This window comes from Mytilus trossulus, chromosome 3 (assembly GCF_036588685.1).
Source record: "Mytilus trossulus isolate FHL-02 chromosome 3, PNRI_Mtr1.1.1.hap1, whole genome shotgun sequence".
NCBI lineage: Eukaryota > Metazoa > Mollusca > Bivalvia > Mytilida > Mytilidae > Mytilus > Mytilus trossulus.
The window spans coordinates 81344181-81371903 of record NC_086375.1 but is presented as its reverse complement, the minus strand read 5'-3'; the positions used below and the strand labels follow the sequence as shown (position 1 = coordinate 81371903).

Genomic DNA, 27723 nt, shown 5'->3' with positions numbered 1-27723 from the left:
ACAACGAACAATAGTAAATGATTAATTGAAGCAATGTCCATACATATTTTACCATAATGTTACTAGCTAAAATAAAAATTAATTGTGCTGTTTGTTATATGTTTTTAATTAACAAAAAGATTGCATTTATATTTGAATCTGCAGTAGTTTATCTTATAAGTTACATTTGTGAACATTTGAATATCCATGTGGCACTGAACATGAAAGTCAAATATTTTATACTTAAACAATTACAAAGGGTCAATTAAATAGATAATGACCAGATTATGGTACATAAACTGAATAGTTTCAGCAAGTTTTTAAAGTTATAATTTGTAATTTTTTTTTTAATTTCAGGTTGAGATGACTGGTAGCAGTATCTTTGACTATGTTCATCATGCAGACCACAATGAACTGGCTGAATATCTTGGATTAGGCTTTCAAAATGGTTAGTTTTAAACATACATGTATTTGAAAGTCTGTGCTTTTTTATCAGTTACACATATCAGCCTATTTTTAAGAGGACGAGGGAAGAGTGGAAGGTTGAGAAAATTTATAAATTCTGATGATCTGAGGAAAAGAAAATATTTTGATGATTATTTTAATTGGTGTGAGTGCAGTTAACGTGACTTTTGTCTCCACGAGCTATTTTTAGCTCACCTGACCCATACAAAATATTATCTTCTGTAACTATTGGGCCCAGTTTATTATAGATAGAAATAATTGTAAGCAGCAAGAATGTTCAGTAAAGTAACATCTACAAACACATTACCATCACCAAAACACAATTTTGTTATGAATCCCTCTGTTTCCTTAGTTTAATATGCACATGGACCAAGGTGAGCGACACAGGCTCTAAAGAGCCTCTAGTTTTTTTACCCCCAATTTCCTTATTATAGAGCCATTTGGAGCAATTCTTATTGCTTGAAGTTTTTGCTTTATCTTTTTTAAGAATTGAAACCAAATTTGGTTACACTCCTTTTTAGGGTACCTTGTTGAAAATTTATTCCTCAAGTTCCTTCTGATAAACAAACATGGCCACTGTTAAAAAGACTATTGATCTTATTTTAGATATTTGTCCATTATTAATTTTTTAGTTGTGTAATAAGTTGTTACATATAAACTACAAATATAGTCTGGTTGGTTTCCTCAGACCTAATTATGACTAGGAATAACAGAATTTTACAACATTTCACCAAATCCCAGATTTCTTGAAGATTTTAAAACTTTTTACAGATCTTTAAATGATTTAATACAGGGCATATGTGAAATCAGAAATTAGATTCATTCAAATTATTTTCTAATGACTTGTTTTTTTTCATGAATTATAACCTTACCTAAATTTCAAAAAGAAAAAATGCATGTCCTTCAGAGTCGGATTTAGAGGGGGCAGGAGGCCTGGGCCCCCCTTTTGGTTCCTTATATAGAGGATCACTGAAGTGTAACTGGAGCAGGCCCCCTCTTAAGCAGTCAGTGGGCTCCCATTTTATGAAAATTTCTGGATCCGCCATTGTTCTTCATACATATCATAGTGGGTGATCTGCTTTTAACAAGTAAAATCACAAGTTAGAATAGATTTTTTAACTCCTTACTATTTTTTGTTGAATCAGTTTCCCATAAAAGAAAAAAAAAAATCTACGGGTAACATATAATATTTGTTTTAAATTATAAGTTTCTAGTTTTTTCCATGCCTTTTTTTGGATCTGCCACTTGCGGGTCTGTTTATTGTCACTTTTCTTATTGCAAGTTTTTGTCCAAATAGATCCTGTTACATTGGATTTGTTTCCTTCAATTTTTATGCAATATTAAAAAGGGTATTCAAGAGTCTGAAAATTTGATGATTTTTACATTTGTCATTTCAAATTCATGTGAATCTTTTTATTAAGATATTTGTTGTTTTGTCACACACTTTCGTGTTTGTTCCATTAAAATTTACTGTGATAGCAGGAATGACAGTTAAAGTGCTATTCAATATTATTTGCAGAGAAAAAATAAATAGAAGATCTAAAATTGATGCAGGAATTACAAAATTAAAACCATTTGAATGATTTTTACCTGCAAAATTAACCCCTGCAAAATTCTGTGTGCATCAAAATGTTTGGAATATTTTTTTTCATTTTATAAAATTGAAATGATATTGTAGCTTTCCTCTACATATTATGTCAATTACAATTTTAGATATACAGTAAGATAACTTATGACTAAGTTTGAATGAGTATTGTTTTTTATTTAGATATATGTATGTTTATTTAAAAATGGCCAATTAAGTATGAAAGTGACCACTATAAAATCTGTAATTCTTAAAAATTGACAAAATAAATGAATGTTTTGGTAGTAAAATTTGTAATTTTAAGAATGTGAACATGTTATAATGAGCAGTCTGACATATACTGATCGGTTAAATATGTACATCAAAGGTTTGATAGTCAGGTAAAACAACAGGTATTTACAAACTCTTTGATTACTCTTATTCTATTTTCTTTGACAACTTCCTGGGATTATTCAGTACATTTGATGTCAATTTTGTCATTTTCTGAAAAAGAAACACACATTTGCTCATCTTCAAAAGGGACAAAATGTACATATATGTTTGTGTTATTAATCAGTAAAAGTTACCTATTATGCTTCATTGAATTCATATTGTCATTCTATATGACAAAGGATTAAATATTACAGGAAACATATAAAAAATTACTTCCGAGGAATTTATTGAGGAGCCTCAGAATTCTGACATAATGGTGTAGAACACCTGAGTAATAGAATTTATAATGTGTCCACTTCTTTTTATATTTTGACATAAATACATTTTGTGCTTGTTTTATGTTTCCTAGTCAATGAAATTGAATTTATTGTTGAAATAATTTGTTTGTAATGGATAAGAGGGGGAAGAGATAGAAATATAAAAGTACATCAAAATGCACGTTTTATGAATAATTGTGTTATGCATAACTCACCTGTGTGGGGTGACTGATAATATTTAGAAATTTGAAAATAAAGCTGTTGAAATTAAAATTATTCTTTTGTATATTATACAATTTCATTCAAATCAAAAGGAGGATTTCCCTGATATTAACAGTTTTTTTGTTTGGTGAATGTAAAATTTAACGTTGCATTTAGGGTTGTAATGTGCAATCAAATTTCAAGACGATTTCCTCAGAACATCGTGATCATCATGGAGCTTATACATGTATTAATATCTGGCTATGTCATTCATTTGTGGACAAATTCTCAAAGAATTATCATATCTCATTGAAATTTGTTTAAGCTCTGTGTGTTATCAAGTTGGCAACTTAGAAGCATATTTAAATGTGTAAGTCTGAATATTTACAGTACCATGTTGAGATGTTTCTAATCTGTGCAATAGTACATACATTCATAAGCATGTCCTATCTGCTATTTGCCTTCTTTGTAAATAATGATACTTTAGTTTTTCACCACTCAAAGAATGCAAATAGTGAATAATGTTTAAAAAAAAACCCTAGCAATTGATGTCAATGGTACTAAATATTCCAAAATAACAATAATTTTTATTGATGTTCATCATCTCAATGTCACACTTGGGCTTTTCACCTGCAGAAAAAATTTAAACCTCAGACAGACCCATACACTTTTCAAGGATTCAGATTTGTGTTGGTATCAACATGAATTTGACATCAGAATCATGTTTTATATTGTAGCAATTATCAGTGTTTTAACTTAGTTCTAAATTAAATAAAATTGTGTCATCTTCTTCATTTGAATATGTATCAGTGTAAACACATCATTTCTACATATAGTCCCAATGGTAGTTATGTTCTATGTTTGAATGCTTGGTTGTTTCTTTTTTAGTAGTCAGCAGTGCTCCATCACCAGGTTCTACATCAGACGAGGGATCAGCACCTTCTACACCTCGTCCAATGTCTCCTTCCAATCCTGATAGAGGTATACATTACTCATTATTACTTATCACATACTGTGGATTCATTTATTTTAATTGCTACCAATATTCTTGGATTGAGGAAAACTTACATTTTCGTGGATATTAATATCATGATTGTAATACAAGGTAATAGATATATGTAAATTGTTGAACATTAAAATTCATGGTTCACCTGTTCTCAGGAAATCAACGAAATTTGCTATCCAACAAATAATAATGAATCCACAGTATATATATAAAGTCAAACCCTATTATTAAAAACACATACTGCATGTTTATTGGAGCTTCTTTGATTAAACTCTATATTTAGTACCAAATTCTATAGCCAAAATGTTTTAATGCTTTCTGGAAAGAGAAAGTTTACCAATTCATTAATGAAAAGTCATAAAAAAACTTTTAGTGAGAAAATGTTCATTAGCAATTCATCCAAACAGAATCTCTTAAATAAAAAAGTGATGATACCAAGGGGAAAATAGAATATATATCAAATAAAACAAACAATACAAGGGCCAAAAAGAAAATGAGGAATAGACAAATATCAGTCCACATAACACTAAATAGAAATCTGAAGCACATATGCCATCCAAAACTGGGAAATAGATCATAGTTCTTCTTATTTAACCAGAATAAGAGTTAGAATTAAATTTTCCAAAATGAGATACAAATGGAACCTCACCTTACCTTGGGATATTGCACCCTCCAAACAGAGTTTACACACTGACCTGGTAATGATATTTTGATAAAACTAATGACACATGTGAAACAATAAGTATTAAGTTATTGTACCAAAGAGAGCAATAGTGAGAGGTATATTATGTTCCTTGTTCATTCATCCTTAACAATTAAATTGAGCAGCCTGATTATAAAATTTTATGTTTTTATTTTTTTCCAATAAGATTTTTTTTAGACATTTATTATCAGTTTTGGTCATTATAGTTTTTTGGGTAAGGGGAGATAAGTCATATTGATATTAAAAACATAAAATGTGATGTTAATTTCAGTTGCTTATATGATACCAAATCCTGACAGACCACTGGAAAGAACATTTTGTTTGAGAATGAAATCTACGCTGACAAAGAGAGGTGTTCATGTCAGAACTTCTGGATATAGGGTATGGTTTTATTTAATATTTTTTTGAGACATTCACTTGTGATAAATATATTGGTGAATGGGTTGTAGAAAGATAGAAATAAGGAGATGTTGTATGATTGCCAATGAGATAAATATTCACCAAATACCAAAGAAAGTGGAAGTAAAAAATAGGTCATTGTACACCTTCTTCAGTGAACAAACCCTGTACAAAAGACCATGAAATGACAAAATGTAAAATAATTCTAAAGATAAGAGCATCACTAAAGAGACATTGATTGTTGAAATGCGCATCTGGTGCAGAAAATTGGTACTGTTTATGTTATAACTGCTTGATTTATGCTAAAAACAGTAAACGGAAAAAAGAATTGCAGATACCAACCAACTACAACATTTTAATTACACGGAACATGTAATTTATTTGTGACAATTCGAAAATTTGATTTTTGGGGGTTTGATAATTAGATTTTGAAAATAAACATTTATAGTCTGTAGCAGGGTTGCTTTCCCTTCTTTGTACAGGTAGAAAATATAAAGCTAGTCTTAATCAACTGACAAGGGAATCTATAGGCGAGCAGGGTTCAAATCTCGGTGGTAACAATATAGATTTGTAGAGTAGATACATGCTCTCTGGTTACAAGTCAATTTAACATTTTTTTATTACTTAAAACCATTGAAAGCACAGATCTGCTACAACTCTTTTTTTCCAGGTGGTATATGTAACTGCCCATTTTCGTCCCCAGATGTGTTTTAACCTAAACAGAAAATCTACAACCCAGTACTTAGGATTGGTTGGCATTGCTATAGCTCTACCACCTCCCACCATCACAGAACTCAGGATAGAAAGTGACACATTTATAATGAGACTGTCTCCAAACTTAAAAATCATATACTGTGATACAATGTAAGTATAGCACTACCCCTTCCCACCATCACAGAACTCAGGATAGAAAGTGACACATTTATAATGAGACTGTCTCCAAACTTAAAAATCATATACTGTGATACAATGTAAGTATAGCACTACCCCCTCCCACCATCACAGAACTCAGGATAGAAAGTGACACATTCATAATGAGACTGTCTCCAAACTTAAAAATCATATACTGTGATACAATGTAAGTATAGCACTACCCCCTCCCACCATCACAGAACTCCTGATAGAAAGTGACACATTCATAATGAGACTGTCTCCAAACTTAAAAATCATATACTGTGATACAATGTAAGTATAGCACTACCCCTTCCCACCATCACAGAACTCAGAATAGAAAGTGACACATTCATAATGAGACTGTCTCCAAACTTAAAAATCATATACTGTGACACAATGTAAGTATAGCACTACCCCCTCCCACCATCACAGAACTCAGGATAGAAAGTGACACATTCATAATGAGACTGTCTCCAAACTTAAAAATCATATACTGTGATACAATGTAAGTATAGCACTACCCCTTCCCACCATCACAGAACTCAGGATAGAAAGTGACACATTCATAATGAGACTGTCTCCAAACTTAAAAATCATATACTGTGATACAATGTTAGTATAGCACTACCCCCTCCCACCATCACAGAACTCAGGATAGAAAGTGACACATTCATAATGAGACTGTCTCCAAACTTAAAAATCATATACTGTGATACAATGTAAGTATAGCACTACCCCCTCCCACCATCACAGAACTGAGGATAGAAAGTGACACATTCATAATGAGACTGTCTCCAAACTTAAAAATCATATACTGTGATACAATGTAAGTATAGCACTACCCCCTCCCACCATCACAGAACTGAGGATAGAAAGTGACACATTCATAATGAGACTGTCTCCAAACTTAAAAATCATATACTGTGAAAGTACTTTAATTCGTGGGTATCAATTTTCGTGGTTTGAGCAACATTTACATGTTCGTGGGTTTTTAAATTCGTGGATATTAGTTTTCTTAAAAAAAAAAATTAAAAAAAATTAAATCCTTTAGACACGAATAGTCTGGATTGAAGGAAATTGCAAAGTAAACATTGAACCGTGTAAATCCTAGTGACAACACTAATTAACCCAAGATAAAGTGATCAACAGATTAGAGACCATGCAAGGTGTTAATTTGGCCATAAACATGTCACCTAAAGAAAACAGCAACATAAACAAATGCTATAAACGTATCTTAAATTGTCAAATGATTTTTATCCTAATCAAGCCCAGCATGAAATTATTATTTCCCACGTGTACGAAAACTATGAGGATATAAAATGAACACTTTATCATACTAGCATATCAATACCGGAAATCTGACTTTCATCATCAAAATTATTTTTTATGAAAATTAAAAGATCAAGTTGTACAGGTTAGGTTATTAAAGATTAAATGAGTATAATCTTGCATGCAGGTGTAGTTCTGTGACTGCTATTACCTGTAAAGTATTATCCGATTTGGCGTTATTCTTTATATCGTATCAGTAGTCAAACCTTTGAGTCAAACCATGGAAGTAATATTACTTCCATGGTCGAAGTAATATTACTTCCATGGTCAAACCTATATGGGGGTCTTTCTTGACTTGGTTTGGACAATGGTTGTTTTATTTCGTTGGACACTTAAATTCGTGGATAGAGTCATCCACGAAAACCACGAAAATTGGTACCCCACGAATAAAAGTACTTTCACAGTACTGTGATACAATGTAAGTATAGCACTACCCCTTCCCACCATCACAGAACTCAGGATAGAAAGTGACACATTCATAATGAGACTGTCTCCAAACTTAAAAATCATATACTGTGATACAATGTAAGTATAGCACTACCCCCTCCCACCATCACAGAACTCAGGATAGAAAGTGACACATTTATAATGAGACTGTCTCCAAACTTAAAAATCATATACTGTGATACAATGTAAGTATAGCATTACCCCCTCCCACCATCACAGAACTCAGGATAGAAAGTGACACATTTATAATGAGACTGTCTACAAACTTAAAAATCATATACTGTGATACAATGTAAGTATAGCACTACCCCCTCCCACCATCACAGAACTCAGGATAGAAAGTGACACATTCATAATGAGACTGTCTCCAAACTTAAAAATCATATACTGTGATACAATGTAAGTATAGCACTACCCCCTCCCACCATCACATAACTCAGGATAGAAAGTGACACATTCATAATGAGACTGTCTCCAAACTTAAAAATCATATACTGTGATACAATGTAAGTATAGCACTACCCCCTCCCACCATCACAGAACTCCAGATAGAAAGTGACACATTCATAAAGAGGCTGTCTCCAAACTTAAAAATCATATACTGTGATACAATGTAAGTTGAAAACAAAGAAACCAATTGATGTGTTTCTTACTCATCCATTTATTTTTTTATGTTCTATAATTTCTGGACAAATTTTGGTACACAATAAAATATATATATAAGGAAACTGTGGCACTCTAAATGAAAAGAATTTGATGAGAAAAATGTATTGTAAAATTTCTTAAGGATATACTTAGGTGAGGTTTTGGAATAAGTGTTCGGACTCCTTGGTATATTTCCATTTGATACAAGGTGAAATATATTGCCCCATAACACCTGTTTATCTTTAAATATAAGACTTACTAGCCCATAAAAGGTCATTTGACAAAATATAACTAGATACTTGATTTTCTTTCTTTCGATTTGATACCCAAATAATACCAATGCACATATCAGGTAAAAGTCTGAGTCAACCTTTTCCCACGACTTTTTTCAAAATCAAATATCTCGAAAAGAAGCTCCATGGCCTATCAATATTTTAGCTTGTTTTGATCCTTTACTATTACTCTTCCAGCTTAAAGTATCAATATTGAATTTTTGATTAATTTAATTATACCTTAGATCACCTAAATACATCTTTAAGTTGTTTTGCTTTTCTTTGCAGATATTGATGAAATTTCAAAATATTTTGGGAAGATGGGTTTTTTTCTGGGTTTTTTCTATTATATACAATTACTTTTTAAGAACATTCTCTTATTAGAAACTTATGCTTGTTTCAGGATAACAGAGTTAACAGATTGGAATAGTGATGATGCCAACAACAGAATGTTCTATGATTTCTGCCACGCTGGGGATGTGATCAGAATACTCAAACATCATGAAGATTGTAAGTTCTCTATCATCAGACATTTTTCAGAAGAAATTTTCCAAAGAAAAAAAAACCATTCAAACAGTTTTTCCCAAATATGGCCTACTGCTGTAACATTGAAATTCCCTCACATCAGACTTTTTTGGAAGCCTGTTAAAGGTTGATTAAACACTCATATTTTGGAATTCATTTAAGAGGAGAATAAACATGTATGTGTACATTTATAGCCAGTTGTCTAAATCATAATATACCAATATCTATTTTCTTTCAAGAATCAATCCTCTTAATAATATTTCTTATCTCAAAAAGAAATTCTCCACTTAGTTTGAAAAATATAAAATCTTTTATAATGTAGGTAGTTCCCAAGAATTATTTGAATATATGAGACATATATTCAGATACCATGGATGCTGATAGTTTGGGGTGCTATGACATGTAAATACAATCAAATGAGAGCTTCAAAAAACACAAACACACACATAATGATGATCTAAGCAACTTTCTGTAACCTTTCCTTTAGGAGCTTAAAACTAATGCAGCAAATCAAAGTGCTCTTTTTAATAGTAAAGGAAATGCAACAAATTTGGATATTTATTTTTTGAGAATTGTTAGTATGTGACTGAACAGCTGTCAGAAGGATAAAATTTGTTAACTGAACTAATAAGAGTTTATATATGTTTTTACAGTAATGCGTAAAGGACAAATTCTAACAGATTACTTCAGATTTATGAACAAGAATGGTGGATATGTATGGGTACAGATGTGTGCCACCACATTGTTTAGCTCTAAAACATCTGATGATCATACCATTCTCGCCATTATATATGTATTAAGGTAAGGCATAGTATGGGTACAGATGTGTGCTACCACATTGTTTAACTCTAAAACATCTGATGATCATACCATTCTAGCCATTATATATGTATTAAGGTAAGGCATAGTATGGGTACAGATGTGTGCTACCACATTGTTTAACTCTAAAACATCTGATGATCATACCATTCTAGCCATTATATATGTATTAAGGTAAGGCATAGTATGGATACAGATGTGTGCTACCACATTGTTTAACTCTAAAACATCTGATGATCATACCATTCTAGCCATTATATATGTATTAAGGTAAGGCATAGTATGGGTACAGATGTGTGCTACCACATTGTTTAACTCTAAAACATCTGATGATCATACCATTCTAGCCATTATATATGTATTAAGGTAAGGCATAGTATGGGTACAGATGTGTGCTACCACATTGTTTAACTCTAAAACATCTGATGATCATACCATTCTAGCCATTATATATGTTCTAAGGTAATACATAGTTCTTCTGAAGTTTTATCTAAAGAATTTAATTTAGAAGATGATAAAAAAGCTGTTCACAAGTTAGTAGACCCTAATACCGTATGTGGAAAACAAAACGGCCTGGAATGATGTCATTTTCAATCGACACCATTGTTTTTTATTAGTCATAAATAAAGTTGAAATCTTCGAATCATTGTTTTTACATCATGCCAGCTAACAAATTGGACCTTTATATTTCAGTAGTATAGATTTATTTCAAGTATTAAACTTACTAGTCAGAAATGGATCTTTTGGATTATCTCCCCTTTTTATGTGCAGTTGATTTGTTTGGCTGGTACTTTTATTATAGAAATATACTATCTCATAAATTTGTGACATGAGATAGAAGTATTTTGGTTTTCTGTTGTGTTCCATCTATTGGGTTATAGCTATGATATTCATGGACAAAGGGAGATAATTAGATATTTCAAAATATTTTCCCATGTCTATGAAGTTATTATGACATGTTGTCTACCAGCATTTCATTTTTTAGAAATTTTTAAACAGCACATGACGAAATTTTCGAATCTCATATTTTGTTTATTGAATTAATAAGTAGCTATATTATTAATTTTAGTGGAATACTACATCGAGGCTGTGTAATGGATCAGAATCAAACATCAGGACCAATAAGACATTTAGACACAGAACAGTCGGAACATCAAAGTGAACATGGATCTGACATAGGTATGGAATGACTAATGTGAAAATCAAAGAATTTTTGTTGTCCTTCAATATCCATCACTTACAGTCAATTGCAATCTTTTGTATTCATTTTTGTTAACATTTGAAAAAAACATTTTTCTGTAACTGCCTACCTGTACCAAAGTTGGCAAGATCATATAATGATGTCCTCTCTTCTTTTTTTTTTTTTTTTATGTATTGATTATGCCAGTCACACAAAAAATGTGGTAGCCAACTGTATAAATAAATCATAGTGGTTAAATGCTTATAATTGACTTTAATCGTAAAAACCATAATAGATTATTTTAAAAAGTCCTACAAATGGATGAATCATTAGATATAATATTTTGTTGAGAAGGTTCAACAATAATTTATTGTGTTATTTTCTAGCATAAACATGAATAAGCCCTTAAAATTATGCCTTTTCCATCTTTAGATAATTTTTTAATAAAGTTATTTTTTACAGCTTGTCTATTTTATGGTTTAGAAAGTACAGTTATGTTAAGTTGTGTGTTCAAGTTACACAGAACAAAACCCCATCATACTGTACTTTATTTAAGGAGTAAAAATTATCCATAATAGCAAATCCTTTGATGAACAAGTAACAAAAGTGTACCTTTAGGACAAGTTTAACCAATTTGTTGCTTTGTTTACCATAGCTAATTAAGTATGATGGAATCACTAAGCAAATAAACCTCCTTGACCTCTAGTTAATGACAACATAGTCAGATGTAATGGTACAATAATGATGAAAAGTAGTTGAATGGTGTTCTTAAAATTTTATTTGATATTCATTTCAGGTGAAGCCAAGTCTGACACATTTACTTGCCATAAGTCTCCATCACATGACCCCTGGGATACAAGTGTGACCTCTTCTACATCCCAGCCAGTAGAAAATTTACAGAACTCACCTGATGAACTTGACAACTTTGACCTTGACAAAGGTCAAACTGAGCATTGTTTAACACCTGATGATTTGATTGACTGTCAAGAGGAAGCTGCTAGAAATAATTCAGACAATTTACATGACAAAATAAGTGTAAACAAAACAGATTTCAAATATTCTAGGCGAAAAACTGAAAAGCCGAGAAAAAGAAAACGAGATTACAGTGTTGATCAGGATGATGTTGATGGACATTGTGCTATATTAATAAATAGTAACTTAAGTCAGGAAGATAAAAGTGAACGATGTAGCTCCACGTCAAATGTAAGTAATCACAACGAAGACTATGAAATGTCTGAAAATAGTGACAATACATTGTATTCTGTGACAGAAGATTTATCAAGACGATCTTCAAATACTCATATTCGGGAAGAAAACCATTCTGACTTAGGCTGGCAAAATTTGGATGACATAAACCACAATTCAGTAGCTAGTTCTGTAAAGGATTTGGAGGATGTAATGAATCGTCATTTACCCGTTAGTGGTATTGATAGTGGGATGAAGTCTCCTACGGATCTCTCAGTGCAGTCAATAGGTGGTGCTATCAATAGACAAAGGTCTGCCATTCAATGGGCAGGAAATAGTCACGACAGTAGTACACTTCCAGCATCAAACTTATTACGAACTTTATATGCCAACCGGGAATCTGTTATCCGTAGTAACACCCGTCCATCATATGTGAATAACGATCCAGTGAACTTATTAACCCCACCAGAAAATGAGGGTCACAAAGACCATTTGACCTTACATATCCCACACATAGTCATTAGTAAAAGCTCAGCTTTGCCATCATATTCTGGCTCTTCTGTCTCATGTAGTCTGCAAGATACATTTGACATTACACCGCCAGCATCTGTGTCACCCAATGATAAAATTCCCTCACATTTATATGACGGACACTATGAACATAATGTTGCCAGTTCTAGTTTGGCAGCACCCATTCCGGTGAAATCACAAGCATTTTCACTGTCATTTGTTTCTCCTAGTCCAGACTATAATAATGGAACAAAAATACATCCTGCATCATATCAAGTTGGTGAACATCCACAATTCATTTATGGAGGAAATAATTCCTCTGGGGTTATCTATGACTCTTGGTATTGAAAGTCACTAAAATTCTATAATTTTATTTCTTCTTTATTTAAATTTGCCTTTGTTTTCAGTATTCTTTTTATAAAATTGAAAGGGTTAGTTAGAGTAAGAAAAAATCAGAAGACTAAAATTTTGAGAAGATTTTTTATTTCTAAGCAGTATTTAAATGTTTTGTAATATATTTGTGTTTATAACTTAGTAAAACTGAGTTATTAATTTTGTATGTAATACTTGTATTAAATTGTATGCATATTGAGAGGGTTTGCTGAAAGCCAACTTACAAATAAGAATCTCAAAATGTCAATAGTCTGAATATGCATCGAAACTTGTATTCATTGATGTACTTTTAGAAATGGTACCTGAAATAAAAAAGGAAATTTGAACTATTTGATGTTGCCTACAAAAAGTGGGGCACTCATATTCGTCATGGACACAATTTCGCCATTTTATGAATTTGAGATGTAATAAGAATGGTTGAAATGGAAGAAATATGCCAGTAAATTATATTTTTATAACAAATATGATTATTTCGGAAAATAAATGTCCTAAATTTCATTTTTTTACACCTTTCAAATGTCCTCTATTCGTCTATAATGAAATTTATTTGATAAATATTGTTTAAAGCTGCAGTTATTTGGTTTTAAATAGAAGTGTAAAAATGGCGAATATGTGTCCCCAATTGACAAAAAATCAGGAAAATTCAAACACCCTTTAAGCCAACTTTTCAGATGAATTTTCTTAAAACAAACATGTTTTCAAGCTAAGAATATTTTGCATTTGAAGTTATCTTCATATAGAAATATCACTTTACTTCAAAAACACAAAAATCTGAACATAAACTGAAGAAAACATGGAAAGATATGGCAAAAATGAGCACCCCACTCTATCCACTTAAAATCAAGAAAGCGCTGTTCAGGAAAATAATTATGACAGAACTCATTACCAATTTAAAATACAAAAATCCTGCTCAAACTACGTTTTACTGGTCTAAAACTTGTAACTTATGTTGTTGCCCTCACCCCAAATAATTTAATCCCTACAAGCCATGGGTAGGCAACATCTATTTTTTTTTTTTTTCATTAAGGCTGGATAAATGCTTTAAAAGTCTACTTTTACTTTGCTATAGGTACATCAGATCATTGAATTTAGTTAATTCAGGTATGCAGACTGTTTCAGGTAGAACCTGTTTTTCCCCCTAAAAAAATAAAATTTTGCTTTGGGGTAGAATTGGAATTAACTTGTCAGAGGCTACAAACTGCAATTAATTGAGAACCATTTAACTAATTTCTTTTCAAATTTTAATATGTTGATTCTGATGACAAAATGGAGGTAAAATTCTCTGTTGCTGTTCATTAGTTATGGTTCTTGATTGATAAACAAATTGTACTTTCTGTGCTTTCCTTGCAATAACATAAGAATTGTAAAGTTTAAACTAACGCTATTAGATTTTAAAACATTGTTCAGAGGACAAGGGAGATAAGTTTGATTCTGACATTTTTTCACTTATGGTTTTGTCTGCTGCAGACCTGCTGCAAACATTTCAGTTCCGTAAGAGAAGTTTTTTTAATTTCTGCATGAGCTTCACACTTGGATTATATCATCAGTGTTTTTGTTATTCCTGTATAAATTTTTCCAATTTCTTTTTCTTTTCCTGTCAGATACCATGCTGAGTTTTGAGTTTCAAAATATGTCCTCTGTTACAGATAATCAGCCAAATTGACTGTTGTTGCAAAAACACAGAGTATTTAGTCTAGGATATAAAAAAAAAAAAGGCTGAATTTGTTTTATGCAGCTGTTTTCTAAGTTGATCGAGAAATAGTTCACAATATATATTTAAGCTACATATTACATGAATGTACAGTATGACTTTTGTAACAGTGAATCTAGTTTTATCTATTATTATGACTGACTGAGCTTATTTTTTTACAAACAGAAATGTGAGACAAGAAATTGTAAATCACCTTAAGGTTTAAACCAGTGTTATCCCATTTCTCTAAGGGAATTTCATGAAAATGGCATTTTTTCTGCTCTGTTTTTAGTCTTCCTTGACATATAGTTGTAGGATAATTTTTTTATATGAATAGTTACATATCATATTTTGAGCTTGATTTTCTTTTATCTTCTGTTGATCTAATTATTTTACTATTGATTGCTCAGTTTTTATACATATAAGTGCTGATATTTGATTGAATAATTGCAGATAACATGATAACATATACATTTTTATCACTTTGACCAACCTTTATTTACACCTGGACTTCAATATTAATATAATGGGTATATGTCAATAAGATCGCAACCCAACAACTTATTTTTAAGATGTCATCATATATGGTCTTCATCAATAAACGAGTGACAATACATTATGCCCAGAGTCTCCCTAAAACTATGTTGTATGGTTTTTGCTCAATGTTGAAGGCTGTAAGGTGACCTAGAGTTGTTAACTTCTATGTTGTTTCCTCTCTGGTGGAGAGTTGTCTCATTGACAATTGTGCCATATCTTCTTTTTGTTACAATGTATATGGATCTGATTCTTTAGAGTGTTTCTTTTAAAGCTTGTCTAAAATAGTGACATTGTGGTATCCAGCCTGATTTAAGTTTGTAGTTCTCTGTGATGTTTTACTTACTGTTTGTACAATAGGTACAATACATAAAATGTGTGCCATATTTATTTTTGTCTTACATTTTACCCTCAAAACTATAAATTTCCTACTGTGGAAAGTTTTTGGAAGAACACTCAATGTATCAATCATAAGATTTAAAAATAATTGATATAAACACCAAAACTGATCAACCATTCAAGAAATAATAACATTTATCTATGTGTTGCCATATTTAAACACATTATTGTTACTGATACCTAGAAGTTTTAATTTGATAGAAGTCTGCTCATAGCAGCTCAGTTCATGTTATTTTTACCAAGAGAATTAAGGTAGAAACTAATATTGTTGAGCAATAAAAACCAAAGTAAATGACATGTTTATTTTAACAGTATTGTTGTTGTTTTTTACCAATATAATTGGTATTGTATGATTGTTATCATGTACCTCATTACGAGTCTAAAATGTATGTTATAGATTTGTTAGCTGAATGTCATTACAGTTTTAATGAATGTTGCTTTATTGTCATCAACATTAAAAAAAAACATTTCATTTTGAGTTTTGTTATTGCCCTTATTTTATTTATATTGCTGAACGATATTGTTTTGATCATCCTAAATATGCATGAAATATTTGCCACTTGACCATAAGCAGGTGAAAAATAATCAGTCATATTTGATTTATAATATGGTAATATCAAAATTTTGAGATTGCAGTCCCAAATTCAATGCAAATTTTTAAAATGGACTTTACTTTGTTGATTGTTTTCTTCTTTCTTAAATGCTTGTAGTTCTAGATAAATCAATTATAACTAGATGGCAAGTATTTCTTAGATGTTTTAAAAGAACTTATTTTAGTGACCTTACCTATGAAGAATTTCTTTACAAATAGCAGAAAGCTTCAGACTCCAATGAACCCATTAAATTTATACTATTCAACAAGAATATTTGTGTTGAATTGATACTTGGGGTCAAAATTTTGTCTTGCTAATACTTCTTGCAGCACAGATTTTCGTTCTATCCCACATAATAGACAAAAATAAAAACACTATTAAGCAATTTTGATTTAGGGCCAAAACTTCTGTAAACAGTGAATAGACACTTTGAATCATATTGTTGACTTGTTTCTGTATCTTGTGTCACTGAATTTTAGTCCCCTACCAGCAAAGCTAAAGTTCAGTCTGTTTGTCTATCTTGTCCATCCTTCTGCCAGTCACATTTGTCAATTTGATATTTTGTATATAGTTTTTGTCATTACAAATTGCAAAACAAGTTAAAAAAGAATTTCACTTTGTATTATTTTTTTCATTTTGGCCTCTCAAAATAATTCACTCCTAAAACAATTGAATAAACATTTTTTTTAACAATAGAAATCACACTGTCTCTATTATCCTCTATTTGAATGGAGTTGTTCATTGACGTTAACAGATTAAGACTGTCTGTCGAACTGTCTTTTATTAATCTTGTTGATACAACTTCGTACATGTGTACTAAGTTAAACTGTATTCACCCAAAAATATATTTTGGTATTATCAGAGACATATAACACAATGTATTATATGTCTCTGGTATTATCTAATTTCGTATAAAATATTTGTACCAGGAGATTAATGTTGATCTTGCTGATCGTTTTTCCTGCTTTCAATTACTTTTTATTTAGGTATAAGCATAGCGAACAAAATGTGGAATAAACACATCGTAAGAAGGGTCCATAGGAACATCCCGTCCATGCAGGGAAACATAACGATATTGAACGAAAGATCATCTCTTTTGTTTTAAATTTTTGTTAGATTCTTGTGTGAAACTGAAATATTTAATTCAAAGTACTGAAAAACTAAACATCGGATGACCCGTGACAACTTCTTGTGGTTGGTCCAACAAGCACTTGTCTCAGAAAAAAATCACATCTCTATACCTGGAAGTTCGTGCATGGTTGATAAATTAATGAAAGGGAATTTATCCTCACCGTAATGCCTATTATATTGTAGTGATACAAATGTTCTATTACAGTTACATGTATATACAATGTTTATGCATTTGTATATCATTCTATTCTACTTTACTAATAAAAGTGCAGTGCAAGTGCATGGTGGACACGTCACTCTTGTGAAATAGTTTGATTTTTCGAAGAGAATGGATTTGAGTAGGCATTCGTATTTTCCCGCGGAAAATGTTATCATCCATGCAAAGTTATCGTTCCTTGAGATTGCAACCGTTTTTGAGATATTCTTCCGCATGCGTGTGCATAGATATTAATGATTTTTTACTTCTATGTATAGACATATAACAAAACATTTGAATATTCATTTATGATTTAATTTAATTTGTCTTCTTTAAAAAATATTTGATGAGTATTCATTGACATGAATTTATAACAAGCGATAATGTATGTTGTTAGTTTGCACTTGATGATGTCTACGTATTCATCATATTTATATATCGGTAAAAAAAAAACAAATATTACGCAATGGAAATCTCGGCGATAGTAATACACTGGAATGCCATTAAGGTCATCCACTGTAAAAAGGTAGAAAAAAAACAATCATTATTTCTGATTGTATGATATTAAAAGTATTTAAAGAATGTGCCTCTTGATAGACTTACCCAGTGAAGTTTGAAAAGTTACTGAATAATTAAAACAAAAACGTTATCTAGGTAGCAGTAAGTGTTTTTAGATAATCAATAAACAGACGGATGTTTGACCTGTCATGAACTGGTAAGACACAATAATGCAGGAACAGGTTTCCGAATAAAGGGGCGAAAATAGTGCTCATAGGAAGGCATCAAACCTATCGAAAACTTTCTTTGCCAAAACATAAAGTTATTATAGAGAAAATTTACAGACTTTAAATTGTCATCTCGTCGGTGCTCTGATAAGTATATCTAGCACATCTCCCGTATTGCTGATTATCTTGAAAACAATAACAGCCCCCCCCCCCCCACAAAAAAAAAAAAAATCAAATAAAAAAAAAATCAGCGAGACAAAATTTAAAACAATTATCAAATAAAGTCGATATTGTCGGTAGTAGCTATTGACATTAGATCGATTTTACACTTTTTGGGGCAATTTTTGTGAAACTGCAGCAGACCATGGAAGTACATAAATTGGTAAGCTGTCAATAGAACATGTACTTCCATGAGCAAACAAAGAAACAGTAAACAGCAAAAATTGTGAGCAAGACAAGATTTTCAAATTATTCAACATTGCCAGGCAATTGTCCGTGAATGACAATGTTGTCCCCTCTTTATGTGTTCGGCAAAAACAATAGAAGATATTGAGAAACTGCAGTATACAACAACAACAAAATTCACAAAAAGACCTCGAATACAAGATCTCCTAAAGTTCTTCATAGAAAAAAGTAATTGCCCTTGGATGACGATTTAATCCTTTCTTGTGGGTGTTTGTTGGTACAACTTTTAAATGAAAGAGAGAAACTTTTAATAGGAAATAGGATAAGCCTTATCGTATCAACTAAGAGATCTTAGTAATGAAATTACATTATAGTCTTCGATATTGAAAGTTCACTTAGCCTCTTGGTGACCCTTTTTAGCTCACCCGGCCCCGTTGAAAGGACCAAGTGAGTTTTTCTCATAACTTGGCGTCAGAAGTCGTCGTCCGTCGTATGTTAACTTTAACAAAAATCTTCGCTCGAACTACTGGGTCCAATTTAACAACCAAACTTGGCCACAATCATCATTGCCGAATATAGTTTTAACAATGTGTCCGATGACCCAGCCAACCAACAAGATGGCTGCCATGGCTAATAATAGAATATAGGGGTAACATGTAGATTTTGGCTTGTATCTCTGAAAACAAAGCATGTAGAGCAAATCTGACATGGGTTGAATTGTTTATCACGTCAAGATCTATCTGCCATAAATGTTCAAACAAATCGGACAACACGTTGTTAGGTTCCTGCCCCTGAATTGTTAATTTAAAGGAAATTGTGCAGTTTTTGGTTATTATCTTGAATATTATTATACAGATAAACTGTAAGCAGCAATAATGTTCAGCAAATTAAATCTACAAATAATTCAACATAACTAAAATGGTTAATTTTTCCCTTTAGGAGTTATTGTCCTTAATACTTAATTTTTAACAAATTTTTGTAATTTTTTGTAATGGAACAAAAATCTTCTCTGAAACTACTTCAAGACAAATGAGAAGGTTCAGTAAGACCCCTTTTTGGCCCCAAAATATAGCAGTTTTACAAAATTGTGAAAATGTTATCTTTTAGCTGTTTATTGGAGAGTAGAATGCTTCTGCTACACAAATATGGGCTTTTTTGTCAATACAATGCACATATATCGAGTACTAACATCATTAAGTCATGCTAAATTACTGAAATCAATTTTAGCATTTTACTTAAATTTTAGACGGTTTCCTTCGTAATTGAAAGTGGCCGCATTCGTGTTCATTCATAATATTGAAATGTAAGTTGTATTTGATAATAATACATAACATAAATAAAGGTTGAGGATGAACACTTTCATTTTTGACAAAAACCAACTGAAAAATGATGATTTTTTGCATATTTGATAGATTTTTCATATTTAAGCTTGAATCTGAGCGTTTTTAATGACATACTCAGTTAAAATCTTTTACATTTTCTTATTGAATCAACTAAAATAGACACTTAAGTGTTTTAAAAGTGTCTAAAATCTGTCGTCAGCTGAACTTGAAATTTGAGGCCAAAATCGGCCCTTACCGGACCTTGGTCACAATCATTATTAGGGTATCTAGTTTAAAAAAAATGTGTCCGATGACCCAGTCTGTCAACCAACATGGCCGACATGGTTAAAATAGAAAATATGGGTAAAATGCTGTTTTTGGCATAAATATCTCTGAAACAGAAAATTTGACATGGATAAAAATGTTCATCAGATTAAAATTTATTTTCCGACGAATCAGAAAAGCCATTGTTGCATGGGTTGTTGCCCTTGAATTACTAATTTTAATGAAATTTTGCAGTTTTTGGTTATTATCTTGAATATTATTATAGATAAGGTACACTGTAAACAGCATTCTAGGCAAAGTAAGATTTACAAATAAGTCAACATAAGTAAAGTGGTCAATTGACCCCATGAAGAGTTATTGCCCTTTAAGTCAAATAGAACCATTTTTCGTAAAATTTTGTAAACTTTTACAAAAGTCATCTGCTGAAACAACTGAGACAAATTTAACCAAACTTGGCCACAATTAGCATTGGGTTATCTAGTTTAAAAATTGTGTCTGATAACCCTGGCTACCAATCAACCTGACATACATGGCAAAAAAAAAGAATATAGGGGGAAAATGGAGTTTTTGACTTTTTATCTCTGAAACTAAAGCAAAAGTATATATATTGACCCTATAAATATAACGAATCATACGTTATTTTATGCATCAATTGAAAATAGAAATATCAGTTGAGAGACAAAGGCCCCTTGGAGCCTCGAGTTTGTTATTTCTGTCATTTACTGATAAATGTACTTGTAAAGAAATTAATATTTAAACAAGCTAAAACAACTGGTTCCTGACTTTATATGACAGGTGCAAACAAATGCAGTGGGTTTAAACTTTTTCTAAATAGATACAAACCCTTCATCCTTACCTGAAACATCACGGTGTAACATCACAAAATAGATAGATACATTATAAACTATCGATTGAAATGGATTAAGTCAATCAAAAGACCTATTAACATAAGTGAACACACACTGAACGAATAAATTTTCACACTGTAAATACAAAATCAATAAAATAAGTGTGAGATGTTTTGAAAGTTCAGAAAGAAAACCCATAAGATATCTTTATATACTATATAAGATAAATAAGATTTCTTCTATACTTTATAAAAAATGTTATATACTATTTAAGATAAATAAGATATATTATAAATATTTTTATATACTGAGATATCTTATGTACTTCATAATATTTGTTCTGCTTTATAAGATATCTCATATAATTTATAAGATATCTTATAGAGAAAATTATATGAGATATCTTATAAACTAAAATAGACATATCATAAACTATATAAGTACGGAAGCCTGGAGCTGCCTTGTATTATTGTTTATAACTAAACCATATATGATAATCATCGCGATAATGTTTTGAATATTGCAATTCGACGCCTTATTTATCGCAATATTTCGCTATATTTAACAACAAGGCACTTTATTTAGCGCAATAATTTTTTATATTTAACAGTAAGAAGACTTAATTATCGCAAGAATTTGCTTTATGTAATAAGACGACTTATTTATCGCAATAGTTTCGCTATATCTAACAACAAGGCACCATATTTAGAGCAATGCATTGCTATATTTGAAAAGAAGAAGCCTTACTTATCGTTATTATTTGCTATAAATAACGAGACGCCTTAGTTATCGCAATATTTCGCTATATCTAACAACAAGACGTCTTAGTTATCGCAATGATTTGCTCTAGACACCTTATATATCGCCATACTAACAAGACGACTTAGTTATCGCAAGATTTTGATTTTAATATATGTTCCCACACTTCAGACTGTCTATCAACTCTTGTGTACATTAACCTCAATTTCAATTATATATAGTCTCCTATGACATGTGCTATTGACCAATCACAAGAATTTGCGATCAGTTCAGTACTTTAATACTTTGAATAAAATCTTTCATTGTATATCATGGATATATATACAAGTATACAACGTATACCAGACGTTTCTTAGATGTTTCATGTCTCGACCAACAGTTAAGATTTTGTAAATGTTTTTATGTTTAATTTGGCCAGTTGTTTGTTTGTAAATTGTTTCCCACTTTTCATGTCAAGCCTTTTATAGGCGACTAGTCACTTTACTGTATCGTGTTTTGCCATTGTAAAAGTTTCCTGTTGTTTCATCCACTCTATATTTAAATTAACATATATCACATCTCTTTGTTTTTAAATTATAAATCTGACTTTGAAAGTCTTGTTTTCCTGAACAAGCATGACATATTTTTCACTGGGGGTTAAATTTTGAAACAAACAGTCAATCAAATTACACTTTTGTTAATAAAGAGGAAAACCATTTTAAATTTATTCATTTGTTAGGTTGGGAGATAGGAGATTTCATATATGGTTGCCTTGTAAGAGCTGAAAAATAGACATAATTGGCGACATATTAAAACGAATAATAATGCCCTCTTCCCTTTCCCATCCTCCGAATTCATCTATAAATTTAAACCGACTATCACGAAATGGCACAATAGTGTTGAAAGTAGAGTTAAACATCATCAGTCATAATCCCTTCCCTAGAATACCTCAACTGGTTGTGTCCGTGTAGTTCATATATTTATCCACAAAAAAAACCCATTTAAAAACACTGCTCATATTCTAGTATATCTGCATTCATAAATTTATTAATGTAATTTAGACTAGACGACACCATGTTTGTTATGAGCATCTGCCATCTAAACTAACTATAAACTAGAGGCTCTCAAGAGCCTGTGTCGCTCACCTTGGTCTATGTGCATATTAAACAATGGACACAGATAAATGCATGACAACATTGTTGGTTTGGTGATGGTGATGTGTTTGTAGATCTTACTTAACTGAACATTTGTGTGCCACAATTATCTCTATTTAGACTGCACTCGTTCTATTTGAGAAGTCAAAATGCGTTGACTGTATATTTCTATGTCATATACAGTCACTGACCTGATATCACTTTTCCTCATCCTTTCTTTTGCAATTATTGGAAAAAACATATTCTATTTGTTAATATTTTTTGTTTGTAACCTATAAATAATTATGTTTTATGCTTATGGTTGATATTTAAGTCCATACTCAAACGATTTCGTTCACCATCGAGTGTGAGTTTCAACAGGTAAATATGTTCATTTCATTGTGCTGTATATTTCTCCGCGAGCATGATATGAGGCCCTTTTAAAGGAGATATTCCCCAATATTTAAATCAAATAAATAACCTTAACGCATTAAACAACTATTGAAAATGTTGTTTTAGATTGCAGTATAAAGACAATAATAGTGCATTGACTTGACATATCAACTATATAAGGATTCGGCCCGAAACGGGGAAATAGCTCTGCACAGCCTCGCATTTCCCCGTTTCTAAGTCTCATCCTTATATCGTTGATATGTCAAGTCAATGCACTATTATTGTCTATCTATAATGAACTTGGCCCAGTAATAACATTGGAAGATATTTTGTAAAAATTTACAAGAAATTATGAAAATTGATAAAAATTGACTATAAAGAGCAAAAAGATCTTCACCTGATAAACAATTTAACTCTCTGGTTTCAGAGATATAAGCCAAAATATACATTTTACCCCTATGTTCTGTTTTTATCCATGGCGGCCATCTTGGTTGCTTGGCTGGGTCATCGGACACATTTTTTAAACAAGATACCCTTATGATGATTGTGACTTAGTTTGGTTAAATTTGGACTAGTAGTTTCAGACGAGAAGATTTTTGTAAAAGTTTTCGGACGACGGCCGACGCCAAGTGATAAGAAAAGCTCACTTGGCCCTGTGGGCCAGGTGAGCTAAAAAGGAAGAGGCGGAAGACATTTGTCTCCCAAGAACTGCTTGCAGAGAAAAGAACTAAAGAACGAAAAAAGTATCAAGAATTCAAGATTTAAATTATTTGTTCCGCATGAATGCACACGGGTTTTAAGGGGATTATGAGAGGTGACCTTAGGTGACACCCTTCGCTCAAAAACAAGATAAAAGTCTATGGGGCGCTAGAAGTACATATTTGCCTAAACCACCAGGATATTCTACTAACACATTTATGCAGTCTGTATGTATGGTGTCTCTGACTGTTAAATGCAGTCTTTATATATGGTGTATGTGGTTATAAGATGTTGTCTGTGGTTGTTAGATGTAGTCTATTTATGCATGTTGTCTGTGGTTGTAATATGTAGTCTAACTCTTCATATATATAATGATGTCTGTGACAGTTAGTTAAAGTCTGTACATATATGACGTCTGCGGTTGTTAGATTTAGTCTTTACATGGTATCTGTTGTTGTTAGATTTAGTCTATATATGGTGTCTGTGATTGTTAGATTTAGTGTTTATATGGTGTCTGTTGTATTTAGATAAAGTCTGTATAGATATGATGTCTGTGGTTAGATTTAGTTTTTATATGATGTCTGTGGTTGTAAGATGTAGTTTTTACATGGTTTACATCTATTGTTGTTAGATGTCTATAAATGGTGTCTGTGGTAGTTAGATAAAGTCTGTATTGATATGGTGTCTGTGTTATGTAGATAAAGTCTATATATATATATTGTGTATGTAGATATAGGAAGATTTGGTGTGAGTGCCAATGAGACAACTCTCCATCCAACTGTGGTTGTTAAATGTAGTCTAATTATGGTATCTGTTGTTGTTAGATGTAGTCTATATATGGTGTCTGTGGTAGTTAGATAGTCTTTATATGGTGTCTGTGGTAGTTATACGTCTGTGTATATATGGTGTATGTGGTTGTTAAATGTAGTCTTTATATGGTATCTGTGGTAGGCAGATGTAGTCTGTATATAGGTGTTATACCACCAAATCATGGTACGTCGCATCCGGTTGCATACGAAAGTAGGCCTAAAAAAATATTCCCTTGAATTTGACAGTTGTAGAAAATTAACCCTGCATTTCAAAGCACTAAAATTTTTCTGAGTCTTAAATATGTATGTTGGAAGTCTGAAAGCATCATTATTTTTTTTATTTGATGGTCTTATAAAATATTTTGGAACGTTCTGGTTACATAGCTACCAAAGCAGGTAACCAGTAAATAACAGTGTAAAAATTTACTTCCCGTGTTGGTTACTTTCTTATATGCAATGAAATGTAGCGTGAAATGTTCACTGTATCACTGGAAAGGATTAAACTTTATACATGCAAAGTATTTCTTTGGTTGAAATAAAGGTAAATTCTGTACACTTTTTTTTAAAGTGCCAATTTAACAAAGACTAATAGGGAAAAATCAATGGTGGTATTACACCTATATATGGTGCATGTGGTAGTTAGATACAGTATTTATATGGTATCTGTGGTAGTTAAAAGTCTGTGTACATATGGTGTCTGTGGTTGTTAAATGTAGTCTTTATATGGTATCTGTGGTAGGTAGATGTAGTCTTTATATGGTGTCTGTGGTAGTGAGATAAAGTCTGTATATATATAAGTTGTCTGTGGTTGTTAGATGTAGTCTTTATATGGTGTATGTGGTTGTTAGATGTAGTCTTTATATGGTATCTGTGGTAGGTAGATGTAGTCTTTATATGGTGTCTGTGGTTATTATATGTAGTCTTTATATGGTGTCTGTCAACGTATAACAAAAAATAGGAAGATGTGGTGTGAGTGCCAATGAGACAACTTATATGGTGTCTGTTTTTGTTAGATACAGTCTGTATATGGTGTCTTTGGTTATTAGATGCAGTCTGTATATGGTGTATGTGGTGTTAGATACGGTCTGTATATGGTGTATGTAGTTGTTAGGACAGTCTCACTCTGTATTTGGTTTCTTCGGTTGCAAGATGCATTCCGTATATGATGTATGTGGTTATTAGATAATGTCTATATATAACAAAATAAAAGTAGAACATGTGGTATGATTGCCAATGACACAAACTCTCTAGGGGGACCAAAACAATGAAGTGTTACAACTTTGAAATCGTATAAGGGTAAACGAGGAGTGTAAACGTAATAGTAAATGTATGTTTTCAATTATTTAGTGACAAGGATTGACTTTTAAAGGTATGCAAAGGAAAGTAATTGCTTTTCATATGTTTATTATTTGCAATCAAGTCTATACGATATGGCAGCGAACACAATCATGATCATGATGTGATGTGATTTAAACCCACTAAAATGAAGCAACGCTGATCTTTATTTTTAACTTGATACTCCGAAAGGTTTTCGTGCAGAAGGACACAGGTCACCATACCAAGTCCCATTAACTAGTACGATTGGGCTGACCAATATTTTCCTATTGAACAATTACTTGCTTTGAATCGAATGTTTATCCATAGTACGAACATATAATATGATAATTGCATGTCTTTTGCTGCATGGACTTCTGATGCACGTAGTTTTACATTTATTTCAAGGTAGCACTGTACAGTTAGAAAAACATTAATTAAAATTGAACCACAAAATGTTTCATCATCCTCCATTCCTATTTTTCAAATACATTAACCTAACTGTTTGTGTTATACATGTTCAAATGTATCTTTCATAGATTTTATTTTCAAAAGTTAAAAGAGTGAAATATAACTCCTGTTTTGTGTCTCCATGGGAACATTTTGCATTAATTTACGTATTAAATTGCAAAAAGAAGAGTGAAAATGTCACATATTCCCCCAAAATTTGAATCAAACTAGAAGTTTAATGCCTTTCAGTGATACCTTTTCAGTAACTATTGACAATAATCTACCAAATGATCAAATAAACAAGAGGCTCTCAAGAGTCTGAATCGCTCACCTATTTTTTTTTGTTTAAATCTCTCATCAATGATTATTTTGGCTTTTCAATTTATTTAAATGTTCTTTGAATCGTCCTATTTTCTTCAAAAGCAAAAAAAAAATCATTTTCTCCTATTTCTATTTTAGCCATAGGAGCTATGTTTCTTGACATACAAGGAAATAAAATATAAAATTTATACTAGTTACTCTGAAACTCATTTAGCCTACGTTTGGCTGAAATTGATACAGCAGTTTCAAAGGAGAAGATTTTTTAAAGTAAGTCAACTTTTTTGATTGAGTTAAGTCTGCCAATTGATATTTTATCGTATGTTTTTCTATGTTGTGATGTTATGCTATTGTTTCAGAAAAAGGGAGAAGGTTTGGGCCCATTAAAACGTTTATTCCCGCTGCAAATGTTTGCACCTGTCCTAAGTCAGGAATCTGATGTACAGTAGTTGTCGTTTGTTTATGTAATATATACGTGTTTCTCGTTTCTCGTTTTGTTTATATAGATTAGACCG

The 27723-nt window shown here is 31.7% G+C and overlaps 1 protein-coding gene across 1 annotated transcript in view; it reads left to right on the top strand.

Annotated features, from left to right (window-relative positions):
- Positions 1-16321, top strand: part of LOC134712592 (protein trachealess-like) — a 37438-nt gene extending 21117 nt beyond the window's left edge. The window contains exons 5-12 of the mRNA XM_063574306.1: positions 337-427; positions 3808-3900; positions 4900-5009; positions 5698-5891; positions 9018-9124; positions 9793-9940; positions 11028-11137; positions 11935-16321. Of these exons, the coding sequence (XP_063430376.1) occupies positions 337-427; positions 3808-3900; positions 4900-5009; positions 5698-5891; positions 9018-9124; positions 9793-9940; positions 11028-11137; positions 11935-13181 (2100 nt within the window). The 3' untranslated portion in view covers positions 13182-16321. The remainder of the gene's footprint in view (positions 1-336; positions 428-3807; positions 3901-4899; positions 5010-5697; positions 5892-9017; positions 9125-9792; positions 9941-11027; positions 11138-11934) is intronic.
- The last annotated feature ends 11402 nt before the right edge of the window (positions 16322-27723 follow it).